The sequence below is a fragment of the Notolabrus celidotus genome, chromosome 17 (genome assembly GCF_009762535.1).
Source record: "Notolabrus celidotus isolate fNotCel1 chromosome 17, fNotCel1.pri, whole genome shotgun sequence".
In the NCBI taxonomy this organism is placed as follows: Eukaryota; Metazoa; Chordata; class Actinopteri; order Labriformes; family Labridae; genus Notolabrus; species Notolabrus celidotus.
Window position 1 is genome coordinate 21172635 of NC_048288.1, and position 23519 is coordinate 21196153.

The 23519-nt window shown below is 39.7% G+C and overlaps 1 protein-coding gene across 1 annotated transcript in view; it reads left to right on the top strand.

Moving 5' to 3' along the window:
• Positions 1-403: 403 nt before the first annotated feature.
• The window catches only part of ube3c (ubiquitin protein ligase E3C), a 33534-nt gene continuing 10418 nt past the window's right edge, over positions 404-23519 (top strand). The window contains exons 1-19 of the mRNA XM_034706291.1: positions 404-547; positions 1153-1263; positions 2385-2438; positions 2738-2812; positions 3148-3294; positions 3388-3503; positions 3634-3791; positions 3975-4128; positions 5227-5447; positions 5559-5710; positions 6706-6893; positions 9783-9869; positions 9978-10135; positions 12754-12980; positions 15883-15987; positions 16569-16656; positions 18697-18794; positions 20069-20201; positions 23007-23254. Of these exons, the coding sequence (XP_034562182.1) occupies positions 1198-1263; positions 2385-2438; positions 2738-2812; positions 3148-3294; positions 3388-3503; positions 3634-3791; positions 3975-4128; positions 5227-5447; positions 5559-5710; positions 6706-6893; positions 9783-9869; positions 9978-10135; positions 12754-12980; positions 15883-15987; positions 16569-16656; positions 18697-18794; positions 20069-20201; positions 23007-23254 (2475 nt within the window). The 5' untranslated portion in view covers positions 404-547; positions 1153-1197. The remainder of the gene's footprint in view (positions 548-1152; positions 1264-2384; positions 2439-2737; positions 2813-3147; positions 3295-3387; positions 3504-3633; positions 3792-3974; positions 4129-5226; positions 5448-5558; positions 5711-6705; positions 6894-9782; positions 9870-9977; positions 10136-12753; positions 12981-15882; positions 15988-16568; positions 16657-18696; positions 18795-20068; positions 20202-23006; positions 23255-23519) is intronic.

Below are 23519 nucleotides of genomic sequence, written 5' to 3' on the forward strand. Positions count from 1 at the left end.
ACCCCTGGCTTAAAGAGTAAAATATTTGGCCCCACTATGAGACTCATCATGGCAAAAAATACAACAGCTGTTTTTGCAGAAAGATAGTTCATTAAATGTGAAAAATTTCAGAATGTACTTGTACTTTTTTGCACTAATACAAAGGGACAAATTTAGAGTTGTCGTTATTTATAGGTTATTATGTCATGATTTTACTGTTCCGGACCACTTCAGATCAACTTGAGCTGTATGTGGCCCCTGAACTGTAATGAGTTTGACGCCCCTGCTCTAATCAACGCACAGAAGATGTAAACAGCATGCACACACGCGTCACAGAACCTTCTCCACAGATCTGGATGGAAGGCGGGTTCCAGCATCTCCGATATGATTGACAAGGATTTCATCCAATCAGCTTCCAGATGTCCCAGAAACCGGAAGCAGTTAAGTTTGCTGTTCCCTGTGTTTGTGTTGATTTCTAGAAAGAGAAGGAAAAGAGGACTGGACGTTTGGATTTAACCTTAGCTGCCTTCCTCGAGTTATTGTCTGTTTCACTCCTTAAAAGTAAAAGGTAAACCATTCTAATTCTCGGATAAGTGTCCTGTATTATGAGCAGTTTAAAAGATGACATTCGTGTAGAAAGACAACCCCCGTAAAGTTAGCCTGTCTGAGTGGTTAGCTGCTCTGCTAGCCAGCTGCAGAGCTAACGTCAACGAAATCATGTCACTCATACACACATAAATCAGCACTGCAACATGCCATAGATACGTGTTTAGTAAGTTCATGTGTGTGTAGCTGTTTGGAGACGGATAAAGCAAACAGCGTTGTTTAAAGCCTGACAGCTGCTGAGTCATTAGCTAGCATAAAGGTAACCGGCTAGCTAACTATTGTTGAAGCCAAACAGAAGCTGGCAGCCGGATATTTAGCTGAAGTTAACCTCCAGTCACACCGTTCAGAAGTCTTCACCATTAAAGTTTATAATTGTAATAATTTGGTCAAATAGCCTAGGTTTCATGTTACGGTTAATGACATCTAACTAATGGTTTCTACGTTACAGCCAAGTCACGAGTACTCATGTTATTTTTGTTTCAATTCGTCACTTGTGTCACTCTTCCATCCACCATGAGGCATCAGATCACAACTCAGAGCCTGTCTTCCTTTCATTTTCTCTTCCAGAAACTGGTGACATCTGCTGAATCAGTCCATGGGAAAAATCTAATAATGTTTAGCTTTGAGGGAGATTTCAAAACAAGACCCAAGGTTTCACTTGGAGGAGCAAGTAAAAAGGTAAGATATGATATCTTTAGTAAAGGTACACTACACTAGACTAGGGTTGCCAACTTTCTCACTACTAAATAAATAAGGGACAGGTGCACGGTGCCATGGTGTTCTGAGCATGATGTGTGAATTCAGCGTATATTCATATTCTGATTCAACTGGAAATGCAGAAAGTGTGTATATTCCCTTTAATCCTCACTGTATCATTATGTAACCTCATATGAATAAACCTTCAAAAAACCACAATGTGGCTCTTTACATCTAAAAACAGGCAAAAGACAAATTAAATGCAAAAGAGGAGTATGACTCCCCAAATGTACCTTTTCCATGGATTACTTTTCCTGCTCTTGACTGACTCAAGCAGTCTTTTGTCCTTTTGCACAGCCAGAGAGAAGTCCTTTCATGACAAGTCACAGTTTACAGATATTTGAAGATCATTTTTGATCAGCTCTGTGCTGCATCTGTTTCTTGAGTCTGACCATTTAATGCCCATCAGAGAGAAAATCCTCTCCACACTTTTTTGCAGGACTTGGCACTACTTACCACTGCACTATTATCATATGCTATGTTTAGCCTGTACATTAGTCATTAGTGTTTGTTATTCTTTTGTGTTTATAGTTGACGTTGTTATTATTCTATTTATATTTTTATTTGTGTGCCTTATTCTTATGCCTTTGTACAAAGAGAGCACAGTTTACAAATTCCTTGTGTGTTCAAGCATACCTGGCCAATAAAGCTGATTCTGATTTGCGCTGTATATAACTGATGTGCGTGAGGGGGCCTGTGATTGGATGACAGGTTGTGTGATTGGCACATGATCTGCCACTGTCGTTTTATCTGATCTAGGATCTGTAGAGTGCAGTCTGCTGTATTTACAAGAGTTAATAGTCAATATACGGGACAGTTGAGGTCCCGTATGAAACCAACCAATTTAGCCCAATATACGGGATGTCCCGGCTAATACGGGACAGTTGGCAACCCTATACTAGACAGTGACAACGTCTACTACGAGAGAAAAAGAGTGACCAGTTGATTGTATGATTTTCATGACCTGAAATGTAAATTGGCAAAGAAGAACACATATTATTGTTTAAAGTAGTTATCTGAAGGATTTCTTATGTTTCTTTTAGGAGGAGAAAGCCTCTTTGCTGCACCGTACTCAAGAAGAAAGACGGAAAAGAGAGGTAACTGTTTGTGTTTTGCTTTTTTTTTACAAGCAAGTTAGTGAAAATTTGTAAATCTCTAAAGCCACTGCATGTGTTTGTCCTGTGTGTTTATTTGAAGAAACCCTTGACTATTCTTTTGTAAAGGCAAAATTAAAACATAAAAAATGCCTTGCTACTTGTACTGCTTTAAACAACCAACTCTAGTGAAACATAGGAAATAAAGACTGACTATCCAGTTGATGTTTTCATGATCAAGACTTTTTCAGTGGGTCACTCTGCCATATTTAATCACTTTCAACATGTTTTCTTTTGCTCAGGATGAAAGAAAACGACTGAAGAATGCCATTATCATTCAGTCTTATATTCGTGGCTACCTGGACTTAAAACAGCAGGTAAGTTTTCTTGCTGTATATTTAGCTTGTTGATGATTAGTCTAAACAATGACTTTTGAATGAACCAGAAGTCTATGCTGGCTTGGCAAAAACTGCAGATAGACTCTTCATGTTTCATAAACACAGACAGAGATAAAAAAAAAAAAAACATTGTCTGTGATATTAACACCTCTCAAGGCTAAGCATTTTTTTTTTTACTTATACCTTTTAAAGAAATCAAATGTCTGACCTCTTCTTATGGAATGCATTTCTTAACGTTGAACTGTTTCTTTATAAACATAAAACTGTAGATGTGTAATGTTTGAAGTATGTGACCTTTGACCTCCCTCTTCCAGTATGCTACCCAGAGAGCCAAGTTTGATGAGTGTGTCAGCCAGACTCTGTCAGGTGGAGCACAGCATTTCTTGGATGGTCCTCGTCTCAGCCTTCTATCAAGACAACTCATATTTTTCTACAGACAGAGTGTGGATGCACATAGATTGGTGAGATTTGGATATATCATTTGACACTCTTTATATTTAACTATACCTGTGCTATGTATTTTACAAGTTGTTTCTATTTGTTTGTCTGTAAAGATATGGCTGTGCCAGAACCTGGTGAAACTCAACAGTCAGTTTGTGAAGCTGCTTGTGGGCCAACAGAGAGATACATGTATGTTTCAGATCAAGAGGATCTTAGGCTTCTGCTGCAGGTACAGTACTTGATGATTGATTAACAGAACCATGCTTTAATCTGCTGGATGCATTGACACATAGCTGAGTAATATTAAAACAAGTGTTGTGATCACAATCTAACTTGAGTCTCTGTTTTTGCTCCACCAGGCTGCTACAGAACTGCAGAGATGATGGTTTGAATGTGGCTGTCCCCATGCGGATGCTAGAAATCTTTTCTGCAGAGAAGACTTATCTTCCCATTAATCCAGATACTAACTATGTAGCTTCAATACTCGAGCAGATTTTGCACTATATGGTACAGAAAGGTAAGATCACTGCAGCGCTAATAGACACAAACCGTTTAAAGCCTGTTTGTCACACATGAAGAAGTGTTTAGAGATGTTGAATGTCTTAATAATACCTGTTAAGTGTGTATTTTAACAATAGATGTTTCTTAAGGTGAAATTGTGTCTTAAAAACCTTTCTCTCACCTTGTGTCTCTCCTCCAGGATACTACAGGTCGCTGTATATTTTAGTGAATCACAGACTTCCTCCCAGTCTGGACTACAGCGACGCTCCCTCTGTCCCTCTAGCAAGCACACTGTTGGAGCACATTCTCAAACCTCTGCACTTTACCTACTCCTCCTGCACAACGGGCGCAAGGTACAGCATGAGACTGACGCTATTTGTAGATCTTAAATAACAGATGACAGAAAGATGCAAAATTCAGCCATATGATAAGAAGTCTGAGCAAGTAGCAGGTAACTGTTACAAAGTTATCCACTTCCGGTTATTGCTATTTTCCTTTGTTTCTTTCATGTAGTGGGATCTTGCAATGACAGTACGCTGGGCCATAGTGCTGGACGAAACAATATTTATTAAGATTAAACAGACTTATTTAGGATTTGACAGTGAAAATAGTTATAATTTCATCTTTGATTTTTGAACCTGGATTCAGAGAAAATCTGAATTGAAACGAGGAGAGCTTGTTTAAAATCCTTCACTGTCTTTTGAATAGTCCATGAGCAACACTCTTAAGTTTGATTAAAGGTACAGTACTGCACTGCCTACAATATTATGTGACTGTCAGATTATCCCCTGTAAACACCGTATTTAAGTCCTATCATAATAGGAAACTGAGGATAAACTCATGTTAGTGAAGTCTGCAGATCTCCCAAATTTCTGCTTATTAGCTACACAGTGACAAGAACTGCATAAAGGCAGGAAAAACTCTTCAAATTCTTCTCTTTGTCTCTCGTGAATTCTTTAAATATCATCCATTAAACTGATCAGACAAACTACAGCAGGTCTTTGTCCCCTGTAGTCGGTGGCACAGCAGTAATTGCTTTGCAGACCAATTTACAACAAGCCATAAAAGACCTCGAGACTTGCTCGCTGGAGTGCAGAAAATCCGGCTGTTTGCCCTCAGTTTCAGACATTCTTAATAACAAACGACGGGGAACTCCTTTTCTTCTTTGAAGAAAGGCAAGGCGGGAGTGAGAGAAACTTGTGTACACACTGACTCTTACAGCTAATTATCTCACTCAGCCCACCAGATGTGTGTGACTGGACCACACAAAGCAGCTCTGTTTGGAGACACAATATTGGAGTAGAATGAGCAGAGTGATGTTATAACAAGCCACCCTCTCAGCTCATTTCTGCTTGAACTAACAGTGTTCTGAATTGTTTCTTTAGTTATTTTAGTCACATTTTAGGTCAATGCAGTGCTTTAACTTGTGCCCTGTCTTTTTCGTCTTTCAGGCAGTTTGTATTTGCAGCCTTCACTGAGGAGTTTATCTCTGCACCGTTCACCGAGCAGATCTTTCACTTCTTTATCCCCGCTCTCTCCGACGTCCGTCTCTTTTTCCCGTTCGAGGCCTTCCTGAGCTCCCTCCAGGCCACCATCTGCTCCTCTTCTTCACCACAGAGCCGGGCGCCGTGGGTGTTGTACTTTGTCCTCTCTGCAGGGGAGAACTGTTTAGGTGGGTGGGCTTAATATTAATGTAGCTCATCTGATGCACATACTCTTAGATTGATACAGATGAAGATCTGACGATGTGCACAGTAACTTAGTGATCGTTGTGTGTCTGCAGCCTCACTATCAGAGGAGGGTCTCCTGCTGTACCTTCGAGCTCTGCAGACGCTGCTGCCACTGCTGCCTGTGTCGGAGAGCAGTAACCGGCCTGAAGTGAACAGCGACTCAGAGGACGATGACAACACTGGCATCCATCCACTACCAATGCAGGTATGAAACACACACTGTGTAGATTTGACAGATGTTCCATACAAATATAGAAACACATTTTGAGGCAATTTTAGTCTACAAGTACAACTAAACACACCAAAGAAAATAGACTGTATATGTTCTAAAAACTAAGACTATGACATAATGATTTAAAACTGAGAGAAAAATGGTGGTATAAATATATATTTTCATCTGAGGCCACATTCAGAAGGAAACAAACTAGTGTTATTGATTTATCAAAAATTGTGTAAGTGACCAATCAAAGTAGATTAGCTGGGATTAGTCCCAATAAATAAGAACTACTAGTATTAACTTTCAGACTTTTTAAAATGCTTGAAATGTGCCGAATTGAATGAAATAAAGCGGCATGTTGCAGCACAGCCCAAAACATTTAATTAGGATTTTTGGGTGGCATCCTGGGGTGGCCAATCAGATTGAAAGTAGGGCCCTGGCCAACCCCTGCCCACCAAAATCACCTGAGCCCATCCAGCTCACTATGCACACTACAATGCAGCTTTATGGATGCAAACCCCGGTCCACTCAGACAACTACATTTGCACTGTGCACAATTTTAGCAGAGTGTTGCCACACACTTCAGCTTAAGCACATGAGCATGTGTTCAGCTGACTATTACAGCCTGAGAACTAAGACATGAATGGCTTACCTTATGCAAAAAGGCTCATCTTATTCTTACTGGGGTTAGTTATAAACTGTAGAGCTGTCAATATACTTCATAAATAAGAGAGACAGCTCTCTGATTGAAAAATACATTTTTACAATTTTATTAAAATATTGGAAAAGGCTCACTGAGTCAAAATGAATAAAAAAAAACTGTTTTTGAACATTCAAATGATCTTGTGTAAACATAAAAACAATGCAGCTCAAACACATCTCTGGGATAAACTGACATTTTCTGATTTTACTGATTTCTACATTTACTACGTGTCAGTAATTAGTTTCTTCTTCAAACCTGTCAATGTTTCCTCCCCGGCCAGGACGACACTAGGATCTCTGTCCAGCTGATCACAGAGGAGTGTGTCCACAAGCTCGACACGAAGCATCAGACCAACGCGCTGCTCAACCTGGTATGGAGGGACTCGGCCAGCGAGGAGGTTTTCACTATGATGGCATCCATCTGTCACACGCTCATGGTGCAGCATCGCCTCATGGTGCCAAAAGTCAGGTACGAATACAGAAATGTCACAGAAATTACAAATCAGCCTAACTCATAACTACAAGGAGTTCATGTTTTAATTATTTAAAACAGAGGTTCTAGGTATTCTTAGATATTTACAGTTAAGTATTTTTGGGAGTATGAATATAGACCCTGAAGGAAGGCTATCTTCTTCAAAACAGAGCGTGACACCACATTTAAAGCCCTTTCCTGATTTATTTCATATCATAACAATTTACTCGTCTTGTCAAGAGCATCGCTGCTTTCAGAGAGCTTGTTTACACATCGACCTGATTGAGAGGAAAACTGTGTCTTTATGTGTTTCCGCGCTGTAAGCAGTAATGTAAATAACGGTGAAGTGAGGCGGGCAGTTATCAGCGATCCTCACCCATTGGCATTTACAACCGGCAAAGGAAGCAGGGATGTCAGGGAAACTGTCAGCTCTGGATGAGGGCAATTACCCCTTCTCAGGTTGATTACATTAGGGCCAGGATGTCAGAGGTGGTGTGTGTGTGTGTGTGTGTGTGCGTGTGCGTGTGTGCGTGTGTGTGTGTGTGTGTGTGTGTGTGTGTGTGTGTGTGTGTGTGTGTGTGCGTGTGTGCGTGTGGGGGTGCGTGTGAGAGTGTGAGTGTGTGGGGGTGCACTGACTTGACGAGAGGTGATCTGAACAGAGCTTCATGGATGGTCAACCTGTTCTGGTTAATTATTAGAGGAGCTAGTTGATTTAAATGTTTAGCTGGGGTTGTTTTATTGATATATTAGTGTTTATCAGTTTGTCACTTTGAAGGCTCTGACTTAAACTAAACTGAGCTTAAAGGATGAAAGTACATTCCTCAGTATTAAGAAAAAAGGGCTTGGATCTGATTGTCAACGAGTCATTTTGCAGTTTCACTTTCAAACGAATAAACAGAACTCAGACGATTCCCTTATTCACCTTAATTTTTTTACGGCTTCCTCCGTCTCTTCGCTTTTACCATAAATCCTGCCCTTCGTCTTCCATCATTATTGGATATCTGTACAAAATAATTAGCTCACTGAGAAAGATTAATCACTGCAGGAGTGGACGGGATAGCTTTACAAGAGGCTAAGGGGAGCAAATTGCATCCCGGCCTTGATTTACTGCTCGTACAGCAAAAAAAGAGCGAGGCTGGCCAGTTGTCCGGCCGGCCCGGCACACTGCCTTTTAATAAATATGTAAAATGTCTCATGAAAAGATTTTTTTAGAGTCTAAAAGCTTTGCAGTTGAAATGGATGTCTGATTGCTTTCCTAATTGTTCTTAGCTACGGTTTGCTCTAGTGAGTATCCTGTAATTTCACTTTAATTGTTTAGAATTGGATATTTGGTGTAATTCCCCTTTAATTGTTTGGCTCTGCTAAATGTTGCACTCTGTCGCTAACAGGGCCGGCTCTGATGAAAGTGACGAGCTTCACTCTTTTATTTACTTTTCAGTGGTTGCTGTGATTTTTGTGTTTTCATGGGACAATGATGCTGATCATGCAAACACAGTAGAGACGGGCTGCTTTAGGTTTTATAGCATCAAATTCAACCCCGAGCATGGCTGTTATTTTTTTCTGCTGAACAGAGATTCTTTCATTACTGCAAAATGAAATGATCTGGGTGTTATTCATCAAGCTGCTGTTCACACACACACACACACACACACATGCACATGTAACCCCTTTTGATGTCTTGACTTTGTTTATTAGCGGTTCATTTCATGATTGAAATGGGGGTTTGGGTTCTCTCAGGCTGTAAATCAGCATGTCAGCTGGCATTTAGTGCTTTGTTTCCCATTTCAATCAAACACTCGCATCACTTGTTATGAGCCCACCGCACTAGCACTGGCTTCTCTCCTGAGCCTTGTAGCCCTGACAGATGGTGTGGGTGCTTGGTAAACCATTTTTCAAGCCACACTGAGGGCTGTCTGACACCCTGCTCCTGACTCTCATTTCCATTTTGGGACTTTTGAATGGGTTTCTGTTGATTGAAGCTGGAATGAGAATTTGAGCGTTGACATTGAGAATATTTAGAGGATTTCCTTTTTTTTTATAGCTTTACTTTCTGGTCTCATCTTGTGTCTTTTTCCCCCCACTGACCTTTACTCCTCTTCTGTACTGAGAATACAAGACGCTGCCCTATTAAAGGCAAGCATCCTTATAGGTGTCAGCACTGTCACTCTTAAACAAGGGCCCATTATATGCAGGGGCACTTTATTTTACCTTTTAGCTTACTTAACACATTATTGTCACCTGTACTTACCCCGTGTGTGAAAAGCCATGCAATTTAGAGATACACACACGCACATACACTTGAACAAAGAGCAGCTTCACACCTTGGTGCCACAGCAGAGCGACTTCAGCAAGGTATGCAGGCCCTCCTCAGCGTTATCATGTAATTCACTGTGAGTGTGGAAGCATGCTGGCACTGCGGGGTCACAGTGAGGACCAGGCTTCCCCTCCTCCTCCGCCCTCCATTGTCCTGCGCCCCTGGCCATTAAGTTAAATGGGGCTCCAGCAGGAAGCCAGAGGGCTGTTTATGACCCAAGCCGGGTACCATCGCCAGCAACTAGTTTACTAATGGAAGGTGCCTCGCCTAAATAAAGCTTAATGGCTCATTTAATCTCTTCTCGGCCCTCACGAGGTATAAAAGGGGAGAGAAAAGGCCAAGAAAATTCTATGACGGAAATGTTGAATAACAGTGTTTTTACTTGTGTCCTCTGGTTAACAAGGCAATGTTAACAATCCCAGCATAGCAGACAGATTGACGCAAAGTAATTTTACTGTGTTTGCTCTGATTGAGTCATCTGATTGAAATAGCCCTTTAACTTGTGTCATCTCGTCTTTGAGAGCCATATTAACATCATCTTAATCCAACGTCTTCTCCTGTCCTCTCTGCAGACTCCTGTACAGTTTAGCTTTCAACGCACGTTTCCTGAGGCATCTCTGGCATCTTATAACGTCCATGACAACAAAAATGATCACTGGGTGAGCTCATTTAAAACGGTTCATTAGCAATCATATAAGCATTGTGTTTCTGTTTGTTAGTGTGTTCTGTTTTTTTTTTCCTCACACACAGTCTCTCCCTCCACACAGCTCCATGGTGCCTCTGCTACAGCTGATCTCGCGAGGGTCCCCCATGTCATTCGAGGACTCCAACCGCATCATTCCCCTCTTCTATCTCTTCAGCTCTCTCTTCAGCCACTCCCTCATCTCCGTGCATGACAGCGAGTTTTTTGGTCATGAATTGGAAGGTAAATGTCATTTAATAATCCTTATTTTGCACCCTCTGACTCTTCATGCTATGCACCCTTTATGGAGATTCAGGGACGCCAAATATAAAGCTAGAATGATGAGTAATTAGATTATCAGCTATGTTGATATTTACTGGTACTAGCAGACACAGTGTCTGATATTTACCTTTTGTGGTAGGTTTTATTTTTTACACCAGGTTGCAGAAAATGATGCTTAAGTTAATAGAAATGGAGCTGCTACATAACATGTCCTCGAGAATGAGCTCTGACTTCATTATTAACTTGGCAGCTCGGCATTATCCTCAAAAAGTAACTCATCATCCATCCTTACTCATGTTTCTTTAGCCTTTCTCTACCTCTGGTGTGCATAAATGACAGATTATGAACCTCATTTTAACTCTGCGTGACCCTGAAACCTCATTTGGTGGCATACAATTTTTCTTCCTTACACCTTTTACCTTATTCTGCTTATCTGAAACCTTATGTCCTCTTCCAGAGAAGCTTGTTCTGCTGAAGTAAAATATATTTATCAGAGCTAAAAAGAAGGGAGACATTTTTGCTGAGTCATTCTACAACAAATCCAGAGACAAAGGTGGACTTAAAAGAATCCTTATCCAATTGTATGGTTTAGATCAGGGGTTCCCAAACTTTTCAGCCCGTGACCCCCAAAATAAAGGTGCCAAAGACTCGCGACCCCCACTGTCCCTCAAAGTGATTTAATGTGGCTTCATTTAGCTAGTCTGCAGAAAATTAGTCTACCTATATGAGCATGTGTCTTTGTTTCTTGTGCCGTTATGAATTAACCTACTGCTATTGATGCTTTGGATAATTAACTGTTCACTAACCCACTAACTTAGGAGTCATCTGACAAAAAGTAAGGCAGAAAACTCATTAAATTTTCTATTTTCAAGGATTTATTTCAAGGTTTGCTACTTATTCTGTCACTATTTTTTACTATAATGGATAAAATTTACCATTTTAAGATGTCATTCAACTTTTTTTTTTTTCATTTTTTCAGTATTTCTTTGTTCACCACAAGTTAACAAATTATATATAAGTAATACAAAACCAACAAAGAGAAGAAAAACTAAAAGTAAATATAAAAAAAATACAAAAATAATAATGATAATAAAGTAATAATTATAATTAACAGTACAACCAAAAAAGGAGACAAACATAAGGAAACAAGCTAAATATACACAAATCAATAATGATAAAAAATAAATATTTTTAGATAAATTAAAAAAAGAAAACATTCTGGAAGACATCTCATGAGACACACTTTAGGAACCCCTGGTTTAGATGTTACTATTTATTCTCAAAAACATTATTAGTTTGATTTTCTTTAAAATTCCTAAAATATTTTTTAGCTACAACTCTGCATTGATGAAGCCCTATTTAAGATGTTTTTTTAATTGTTCATGCAAACTGTAAGTGTGATGTACAAACCCCAATTCCCCAAAATTGGTACACTTTACAAAAGTAAATAAAAAGATAACATGATGGTTTGCAAACCATTTACCACCCATATTAACTGAAAGTAGTGCAAAGACAACATATCAGATGTTGAAACAGAAAAATGTTATTGCAAATATCATTTTAAATTGGATGCCAGCAACACATTCAGAAAAAGATGGGACACAAAAATTGTGTAATGCCTCTTAAAAAGCAACAAGAGAAACATCTCTCAACTAATTATGTTATATGTAATAGATTGGTAATATGACTGGTTATATAAAGGGCATTCCAGCGAGACTGAATCTCTCAGAAGTTAAACCATTCTGTGAGAGACTGTGTGAGTATTTAGTTGTTGATAATAATATTTCTCAGCTTAAAGTTACAAAGAATTTGAAGAGTTCATCATCTTCAGTACATATCATCATCAAAAGAGTCAGAGAACTCAAGGAAACATATAATTTGTGAATATTTTAGAGAAATTTACAAGATGATTAATGATTGATTATGTGTTATTCTGAAGTGACACATTTTCAGGGCATATTTCTTGACCAGGGGCAGAAAAGATGCTGAATGCTTCTATTTTCAAGAGAAGGAACAAATCCCAAGGCCTGAAATTAATCTTCAGTGTTTGCAGTTTTTATTTATTATGAGGCATAAAAATGGCATTCATTGAAATACACAGTTTATTATTTAATAAAATATATATATACATATATATATTGCAGCTTTTACACCTTTATGTACAGAGGAGAGGACGGTGGATAGCGTAGGAAACAGGGAGAGAGTGTGGTAATGACATGCAGGCTAGAGGTGCGCGCAAGTCAACCATTAGGCAAAATATGCACCCAAAATACACAGTTTAAATTTTTTTCAGATTTTGGACACTGATGACTTCACTGTGTTTACAGAAGAAGTTTTCCTTTGTCTCTCCTTATGGACGTTATGCATCCCAAGTTCCTCATGTATTCCTTCTGTTAAATCAGACTTGAGCTGTTCATCCTGAAGATAAACTCTTGAATCTTCCTCATTTTGTGGATCTAGCAAAATAATATATATCCCATTATCTGTTGCTTTCAGCAGTCACACAGCGTCTTGCCACCGTGTAAATGTAAAAATCAATATCTGTTAAAGACAGTGAACCACTCTGCCCTCCCCAACAGGTCAGACGCAATCCTCCATGATGCCCTTCACGCTGTTAGAGCTGGTGACTCTGTCCCGCTGTCTGAGGGACGCGTGCCTGGGAATCATCAAGCTGGCCTACCCTGAGACCAAAACGGAGCACAGGGAGGAGTACATGGCTGCTTTCCGCAGTGTGGGCGTGAAGACGAACACTGAGGTTCAGCAACGCATCCAGGCCGAGCAGAAACGCTGGGTCCAGCTCTTCAAGGTGAGATTTGTAGCACGACAGGTGTGTTACAGCTGAATGTAAAGCTGGTGTTCTTACTCAATACTTTGCAAATAACTGCATTTCTACTTTGTGACGCAAATGTTTGCAGACTTTGTATACTGCACTACTTCCACACTCCAGGCAAGAGTGGCCCAATCAGATTTTTTCAGCTCCAGTCCTTAGACTGATCAACCAGGTTCAGAAAGCATGCAGCTTTGACGTCACTCTTGGGTGACACTTGTCACAGTTGCAGGCTGGTGGACAGGCAGGATTGGGAGTCACTCTCACCCAGTTAAAACAGAAATCAAAGGCAGCTGCACTGGAGGTAGTTCCTTCTCCTCCTTGTCGCCTTCATACAGATTCTACGGCTACCACTACACATCAGTTTCAACATGAAACTTCAACGGCTGCAATGCCTACTTGCAGAAACACTGTGCTGTTTGTGACATCTTTCATCTTATGCACCTGTAATTTGGGACCCTAACCAGTTCACATGGGAATCTGATACAAGTTACATTCAAAAGTAATGTGAACACCTAAACAGAAAAATCTGATCTGGGGAATAAGGCTGCAATTCAGCATTAAGGCTTGCAGCATGAGCTTAAACACAGAGACCTCTGCAGAGAAACACTAAAGTTGGATGTTGTAGCACTCAGATGGTAAAAACACATCATTCATGGGGCAGGCTGTACATGTAGCTCCTAAAAAATGCAGAACATACTGCCACACAGACATGTATATGTAGACTGCCACTGAACAAACATGCTAAATATTTGACCCCAGAGACTCTGCTGTCAGCTGTGATCAATGATGAACTACAAGCCACTGTTTGTCATGTGAGTGTTTGAGTTTTGCAAAGAAAAACTCCTCAAAGTAGTATTTTTTTGACTGGAATAACAATTAAGTAAGAGATTGTATTTTCACTCAAAATATTATCAAAATGAACATAATCCAGAATTGATAACTACTTTGAGTTTGAAAATGCAAATACTGTATCTGTCACTTAAACCACACCGGAGTGATATTTTTGACATTGTCATGAATTTTGATGCGTCTTTACCACATCTGTACTCTGATCTTAGTTTTTTATGGATTCTCCAAACAATACAAATATAATCTTGAAAAGCAAGTGAGACCAAATAGAAACAAAAGACACATTTCAGTAAAATGTGGTATAATTCTCACATAACCTCTGTTCACTGAAGCACAGTATCCTTCTGCTCCTGTATGTTAGTGGAAATCAAGCTTGTATGCATGGGCAGGCAAAGACAAGGTGGAGTGCTGCCATGGAGGTCATCCACTGCTTATTTACTGAGAGGAAATGAGGCAGAAAACAGCATTAACGTAATTCTCCTCGGCTATTTTTCTCATCACACGTCACCCTTTCATTTGGCCTCTTTCCTTCTTTTCTCTCCGTTTCTCTACCAAGGAAACGGTAATTAAGAGACTTTGTTCTTGGCTGTTAGTCTCTGACAGAAGAAACACTGGAGTTCTGTGAAAGGTGGCAAAAACGTGAAGAGCACGTAGGGTATTTTCATAAAAGATCTGCTCAAAGGCCTCCTGTCAGCTAAAACGACCCATTAAAGAAGTGGGGAGCAGGGGAAATGCATTTTCCAAATTGAACGGTGGGATTTACAGTCGGTTTAACGTCGCTGACCCCTAACACGCTAATGTTTGGTTCGTGTCATCAGCCGTCCCTCCCCATCTTTTATCACCTCCATTGTCCGGCTATCTATTTAATTGAAAGAAGTTAATTGAATGAAAATGATCAACTAAGCTTGTATTAATATTGCTAATGGAACTTTCTTCTTGGCCATGTTTGGAGAACGATGTCACGCTGGAGTTTGGGAAAGGCCCATTAAGGCTTGCACTTAACCCGATGGGCTAATTAAGGAATGCTTATTCATTCCCAGAGTCAGGGGGTAGGCCTGCTCCAAACCCATCGCCACGCGCCTCTTACAGCATTTTGCACTTGCCATTATTGCCGACTCCGGTTGCCTTGTAGTGATCGGCTGAGATTGATCGTCGTTCTATGAAAATGACGGGCTTTAGAGACGAAGATTTCGATTGAAATACTCTGGCCTTGGTATTATATGGAAATGGACTGGCTTAAGCGGTTATTGGCAAACGAAACAGCCCCCTTAACGAATCTGCATGCAATGACATGCATGAGGTTATATGTCTGATGGGGACGAGCCATAGCAACTGCACAGCCAAGGCCAAGTTCTTTGAGGTCTTTGATCCAAAATCTGGACTATAGATCAAAATCCTGGTAAGAGAGTTGATATTTAACAGTAGCTGTGCCTTATGGACTTCCTTATGAACACAAACTGCTTTTGTCTTTTTGTAGAGATTGCATTTTAATAGACTATATCACAGATATGAACTGTTGATAGATTTTTAAAAGTGTGTGCAGGCAAGGGAATGTCAGACTAAAGGCAACAATTCATTCAGGATAAGTCAGTCAGTAAAAGCCTTTCAATGTCATCGGAAATGTCTCAAACTTCATCACAAAAAACACTTCTGTAACGATAAGACTTCTGCTGGATATTCCAGAGACACCCTTGTACTGGCTTAGCTCTGAATGGGTGCTCCTGCATCTTTGCATACTCTGCCTGATGGCTGATGTCAGCAGACCTCGTCTGTAATTAACAAGGCTGGACATTGAGGGACGGCACAGGTCGTTTTTCTTTTATACTCCCCATAAATGGTGCACTAATGGCTGAATTCTCAAATTGCTTTTTTTTCTCCCTCTGAGGGGAGGCACCTCATCCTGTTAAGCAGCCTACACGCAGAAGAAATGAGTGTTTTGTTCTCTACTCTAAAATGCATGTAATGTACATTAAAAGAGATGCATTACCTGTTTGTATGTTTATGTCTGTGTGTTTGATCTATTACCCAGGTCATTACTAACTTGGTGAAAATGGTGAAAGCTCGGGACATCAGACGACCCTTCTGTCCAGGAGGTCACTGGCTCTCTCAGGAGGTCAACATCCGTGCAGACAAGGTATCTGACTCGTATCGTAGCTGTTTAGACTTAAGATATCCTCAGTGTTGGGAGTGATGGTAGTCTTTTTGTGGAATAAAATACTTGAGAATTTGAGCCCTGAGTATCTGTTAAAAAAAAGCTAAATACTTTGACATGGTTACAGTGGCTAAAACTGGCTACACTCATTGAATGATGGCCTTTCGTTTTAGGTTTTTGAGCATGTTTAACACCAGAACATCATTTTGAAGGTGTGGTTAAGTTACTCTTATATTAAATTAAGTAGTTGTAAAAATTTGCCATCTCTAAAGCACCTTTTCTTAAAAAAGCTGCCATGTTGGTTAACAGATATGGTGCTAAATGGTCAGATCCTAATATTTTAAATTAACCTTTTACAATAAACACTACAACAGGAAACATTAAATACAGTACAAGCCTCAATTGTCGACTTTCAAGTTGCAAGTACATTTAAAGGGGTTCTGCAAACAAACTCAAAAATTACTTTGAGGTAATATTGCCATCAAGGTAGTCTAATGTTGCATTTTGTCTAGACCAGCCGCACTGGAGTTTTTTTTCTTTAATCTTGACTCTTTTCTCTGCAGGTCACCCAGTTATATGTTCCCTCTGCGAGACACGTGTGGAGAACGCGAAGGATGGGTCGCATTGGTCCGCTTCAGTCCACACTTGATGGTAGAGTCACCTTTAAATAGCTCTTAATGCTACAGAATGTATTTGATCTTAGAAGATATACACAGAAACAGCTGCATCAACTCATTAGGATAAAGCTTTTTGTGTACCTCCACACTATTTGAAAACAAACCTTATAGAAAACACTCCACAAATATGCTTAAAACATTAGCATCCTTTTGTTTGACATTTATCTGTCCCTTTAACTGAAGTAGTGGGAAATTACATGCCTGTTAATGGTGTGTTGCTATACTGAGCTGCTCCTTTGGAGAATGGTACACAGTACTACTGGTGTCAGCTTGATGCATAGCCCAGGAAATCACCCTAATTGCTGCCCAAAGTCACCTTCTCCCTGTTTGCGTTTCATACTCACTGATGTGATTCCCCATCAGAGGGATTCATCTCTATAGATTCCATTTATAGAAGTGTTTACAAATGGAGGAGAAAAAGTTAGGTTGTAAATTGAACTTGAAAATTATTATCTGAGAATCCATTAGTGATACTGTTATTCAGCTGCTTAGAAAAAGGCCTTATAATTTCTCTCACAGCGGTGGGACTTCAAAAAAGCAGATAAAAGTTCCTGACCTCTTCTTGTCTCTACAGATGTATCACCATATTTATTCTGAGTTGACTCAATCAAAGTAAAAGACTCTGACACACACTTCATCCGGCTCAAGCATGGTGTGAAACAAGCTGATAACAATGTGTGTATGATCTGCCTAATCCCACTCAGAGGCTGCATGGGAAAATCCAATTAGTGTGAAAGTACCAGATGAACTCAGCCACATCTGGTCCATGTGTTTGTCTGGCCTTTTCTCATTTCCTTAAATGGACAGGCCCATGGCTGATGAATGAGCACCGTATTGACCACTCAGAGGCCATATTTCTCCTCAAAGATGGAAACCTGATGGGAAAATGCAGATCAGTCTGACTAATTGAGCAGAATAATTGAGCTGCAGTAGACGCTAAGTGAGGAGGGTGAAGAGCGGTTTAGCCATTGTGTCTTTTTTTTTTGTGGGATCAACAGTCCGAACCTTGAGTTAAATACAAAACAAACATCAGGTTAATGGATGGACACCAGGTTGATCACAGTTGGGTCAATTAAATGGTGTAATTAAGAATGTGCCATAATGGCTGACCTGTAAGCAGTAATCTTGCTTGCATGAGGAGGCTAATTATACTGTTGGAGAAGTGTTTAACTCAGAGAATGCCGGATGTTGGTAAGTCAGATTTCCCTGACAGAGACTGCTAATGCCCACAAGATTCAATCTGTCTATCTGTATATGATCCTGACCTTTGAACCCCTGTTGAGGAGAAGACACAAATTGTTTAATGAAGCAAAAAAAAAATCACTTGACCCCTAGAGTGTCCACTTGGTAGGCCCCAAAAGCAGAGGAAACCTCATTAGGTCCCATTTTAAAATACTCCATTTACCAAAGAAATACACGTTCACACCCTGGTACAAAAACCGTCTGCATGACTAATTTCTTTCTTCAGAAAATATTCTGTCAACATGTCAGTTTTGAATATTAATGCTTTGAGTAATGCATCATTTCTTTTAATTAGGGGCAAGGTTTAGTAGATGGGCAGGTGGGGCAAGTTTTAGTTGTCTGCCAGGAGGATTAAGGCCAACTCCACCTCTTCACCTGTTTTAAAGTTCAGTCAGTAGTTAGCTTGAGTCACCATTTCCATTATGGCAGCTGCAACAGTTGAACTTCAAAACACCTCTTCAAAAATGAATAGGTGACATCACCGAGACCTAGTCCATAAAAAGAAAATCCATAGGATGTCAAAAACCTGCTAATGAAGTTGAGAGATCAGACACAATGTGTTTTCAAGCTTGAGTTAATTATGTATTGCAATGTAGAAATACATTCTGATCCTTTTTACAAAATGATGTCTATAAATGCTGATGTATATGCAGAGTTTTAATTAGAGGTAAAAAAATATATATCATGATCATTTTTATCATATCATACAGCAGAGGAGTTGGATTGCTGAAAATCAGGACATTTGTACTGACATGATTTTTTGTCTCTTCAGTTGGTTCAGAGCCTCCGCAGCTATCTGTGTCTGAAGAGAGACATCTGGCCATCCTCACAGAGCTCCCTTTTGTGGTTCCCTTTGAGGAGCGAGTGAAGGTAGGTCACCATTATATCTGAGCATGGTATGGCTCCGAACAATTCTGAAGAATTGGGGAAAATTCACACTTTCATAAATTAAAGCTCCAGTGAGGAACTTTCCAGTTGTGTTATTTTTGGAAGCCCATCTGGACAAAATGAGGCAATTTAATGTCATTACTGATCTTGTCTTTACACATGTTAGCAGTGTTCTGAAAAAAAGTATCACCCATCTTTAATTTGAATATCTAACCTGCAACAAACAATGGATTTTTTAGTCATGGAACAACTTTTAAAAAGGCTGTTTTACCAGCATACTGTCATCACGTCATTTGACGCCTACCTTGCAGCAGGGGTGAATGTGCAAATGGAATAACGATATAGAAATAATCAACAGTGTAGCTTGTGGTCTGGTTTGCTTTTGTAGGTCATACAGAGGCATCAGTGTTTATTTTAGTCTCCTTTATTAACGGCTAAAAACTCCTCACAGGAGCTTTAAATATCCTGGACTAGAAGTGGAACAGTGCAGTAGACCTTAGCTGACAGTATTCACTTAGATGCAAATTTCCTCAGAGATAACCTCACAGTGCAAAGCTTGACTGTCCTTATGTGGTTAATCTGCTGTGTTCAAGGTGTTATAAACCAAGTAGATTAGATTCATCCTCATGGTTGGACCACTTATTGATTAATCAGTGGTGAAAATGACTGAATGGCAAAATTAAGAAGGGATACTTTGACATAGTTCAGGATAAAGCTAAGCAAGTTCACAGTTAACTTTAGTATTGCAGGCGTATAATCACTGTTATTACTGCTGGCTTGATTTTTATGCATTTCATATTGTATTTTGTAAAACTATTAAGCAGTAATATAAACCAGGAAGTTGCTAAATGCTATAATAAGCTTCTCAAGTGTTTCTAAATCAGAGGAAATCAGCCATTACATGTGAAAAAGCCTTTGTTTGTTCCGTACAGAGTAGTTTGAATTCATGTATCAATCACTTTTACATTAGGGAACTTAAAGGGTTAATGTTCAACTGTTTGAATGTCCATTCGGGTGTGAGTACAATTGTCACGTGACCATCATTTTAAACACCAGCTGATTTGTACTAAGTGTATTTGATTCCCTTTTCCTGCCTTCTTTCTCCTTTTGCCTTTAACTTCTGAAAAAGCATAATCTTAAAAAAATAGAGATGTTTAAACTCAAAGGTTGGCCGATGCTAAGCAGAATATTCCCTCAGAATGAAGCAGTTTTCTATTGAAAGGATTAGCCACTCACCTTTTACTCCTGTGCTATAGATCTTCCAGAGGTTAATCTATGCTGACAAACGGGACGTGCAGGGAGACGGGCCATTCCCTGACGGCATCAATGTCACCATCAGACGCAACTACATCTACGAGGATGCCTACGATAAACTCTCTCCAGAAAACGGTACAGATTTCATCCTATTCAGTTTAATACAGAACACTTCATGCAGTATGTAGTCTGGAAAACGTGCCATCACGACCGTGTTACTCCCTGCGTTTGATTTAAAGAGGAAAGTAAGCACAGTGAAATAAATGTTGATGCTGTTACTGAAACTCTTGTTATGCTCTATAAAATCTTCATATTGAAGATCAAGATTACAGCTAGCATTAAAGATGAAGGTTAGCTCTCTCTTTGTGCACAGTATTGAATTTCAGTAAAGCATAATTGTGGCTCCGATTATTATAATGGATCACATAAAAGCAGAATCAATTATTTTAAGTCACCTCTTTTGTGTTTGAATTTGAAAGGGCACTTTGGTGGGGGCAATCTGATTAAAAAGAGTAGTAGGCGACCTGGGCTGAAGACATGATCTATATCATTTATGTGTCTATAAGTTATAGCTGCCTTGATTTATCACTGTACATTAATTATTCTGAAGGATGACCTGGTGTAAGGTTTGATTTGAATATTCGGCAGGTCAGTAAGTGCTTCCTTGCAAAATATGTTTGCTGGGACACGTGACACAAGATTCAAATAGTACTGATGAATAAGCATTCAATACTTGAATCCATTCTTTTTTACAGGAACAAAAGGGTCAATCATTTTCAAAGTTTGATTATTGAGTAAACTGCATTGTTGTGCAGCAGATTCAGCTGAATCTGAGACCTTTTGAGTGAGCCTTGTCTGAAGACGTTAATATAATACAGGAAAATACAGATAAATGGAGACTAAAAGGATGTCTCACTAGCTCACCTGGTCCAGTGTTTAGCATTTAAGGCTGGTATCTTAAAGCAGCTATAAAATATTGCTTTATGGGGTGCTGGTGGCCTAGTGGTCTAAGCGCCCTGCATACAGGGGCTATAGCCCTCGTGGCAGAGGTCACCAACTCGATTCACTACCGCGACCATGTGCTGCGTGTCTTCCCCCACTCTCTGCTCCCAATGTTTCCTGTCTGTCTTCAGCTGTCCTGTCATAAAGGCAAAAATGCCCCAAAAAACATAACTTTAAAATATTGCTTTATATCACCCACATCTCCCCCTCTGCTTTTAATGTGTATCTTCAGCTGCCTCTGTCCAATAAAGGCAAAAATGTAGCTTAAAAAAATACACAATATGTATAAAAGAATGAATCCATGGGGGAGCATGTTGGCAGTGTTGCTCAATTCCACAAAGATCAGACAGGAAGATGCACATATGCACATAATACCAAACAATGTAGGTGTTCTACTTAGATTACTAAAGTTATCCAGGTGAGAAGGACAAAAGTTGTCATTGTATTACTGTTATGTCTCAATACTCTGTGTTTGAAAGTGCTAGAATGGTGAAAAAGCTTAGCATTTAAAGATTTATTTTAAACAGAAACATCAGAGAAGTTGTTTGTTGCCTCCTCTTGTTTTTTCATTTTTAAGGGTGCAGTCTCACCCCCTCTCTTGCCTCATCCTGGCTTGTGTCACCTCATCGGTTAGGTATACGTCATGTGCTTTAACTCAATTTTATTATGTGTTTTTCTTTTTTTTGCATTTAATTGTCAGTTTATGTACAGCTGCTTATGACCTAATGTCTAAGTGGCAAACAAAAGGACAATAGCAAGTGGTGGCTCAGTCAGGAATAATGTATAGTTAGTGTGTTGTTATGCAGATGGGAATCTCAACAGGTGAGCAAGACCCTGACATGAAGAAAAGGAAAAACATTTTGAACTTATGCATAAATATGCTTCAGCACTTGATTAAGGTCTTCTGTCCTGTTACTTTTAAAGTCTGTTGACTTCTCTTCAACTCATAGTCCTTTAACAGGTTTAAGGTTTCTATTCCCCTTCCATGCCCCACCCCATCCCACCCCAGCCCTCCCTTCAACCCCACAGCCCAGATTTAACATAAAGTGTAAATAAGCAAAAGGGGAAGCAAGATAAAATATTAGTAAGAAATAAATGATAACAATAATAAATAGACACAGACCCCCCCCCCCCCCCCCCCCCAAAAAAAAATTGAATTCAAATTGAAATTAAATTTGGAAAAGAAAAGAAAGAAAAATAAATTCTTCTACTCTGCTATTGTTCATCTCTATTCAGAGGGACTTGTAAGCTGTCACCTCCTTGTTTCCTATCCTTCCTTGCTGTTGTGTGCTGATTTCCTTGCTCGTGCCTGGTCAGCCATGAAGTAGGAATTGTTAGGTTTGTGCTCCCTAAATAAATTAAGAGTAGAATTTAAATGATCCTTTCAGATATTTACCAGTTTAGAATGCTAACTGTAACTCAGGTTTTTTGCCACAGAGTCAACAGGAAGAGGTGAAATGCGTTAGACTCCTTTCTGTCGATTGATTTGATTTGACACATAGGATGAGGCTGTGGACTCCGTAGTTGAGAATCACTGTAGTTATGGGGTTTTGAAAAAAACAATTTAAGGGTAGATAATTGGCTTACAAAATATAATAAATGATTAGAAGGCAACGAACTGATATGTTTCCATCTAAGCGCAAACCATTTCTGATTTGTCCTTAATACTTACCACCAAAGTAAGCAGTTTGAAGGCTTGAATGTATCTGAAATGTTGTAAAAGATGAAACGTACCTGAGGTTTTATCTAAGATAATAAAACATGTGGATGAAGCTTGAACTGTAACCATTACAGACTGAGGAAAACCATCAAATGTAACAAACTCTCTGACAGCCTGTGTGGTGGAAATAATAAGCAAGGAAATCGCTTTGGATTTCACTGATTTCATCTTTTGCTTACCTGTTCTAATTTATTTCAACGTAATAAATTCCTTCTCAGAAACGGATCTGAAGAAACGCATCAGAGTCCATTTGCTGAACGCTCACGGTCTTGACGAGGCGGGCATTGATGGCGGCGGCATCTTTCGTGAGTTCCTGAACGAGCTACTCAAATCGGGCTTCAATCCCAACCAGGGCTTCTTCAAGACGACCAACGAGAGCCTGCTGTATCCCAACCCTGCTGCAGAGATGCTGGTGGGCGACTCCTTCACGAGGCATTACTACTTCTTGGGAAGGATCCTCGGAAAGGTGAGTACAATCTAACAAGAAGGGTACTGTTCCTTTGTCCTAAGGGAACCATAAAGTAATAAGATTGTAAAGCTGCTGGCAAAAGCATCAAACTCCCTTTAAGATTTAGTCATAAAGTACATTGATTTGATGCTCAATACATCAGCTATTGGAATCAATTGCAGTCAGTGTCAAGGCCGCCCTCGGTCTTTATGTTAATTCAGTGGCTGTTTTGGTGTTTGTTCTAGAAACTGACAACGTTTAGAAGAATTGCTCTCATTTGTTT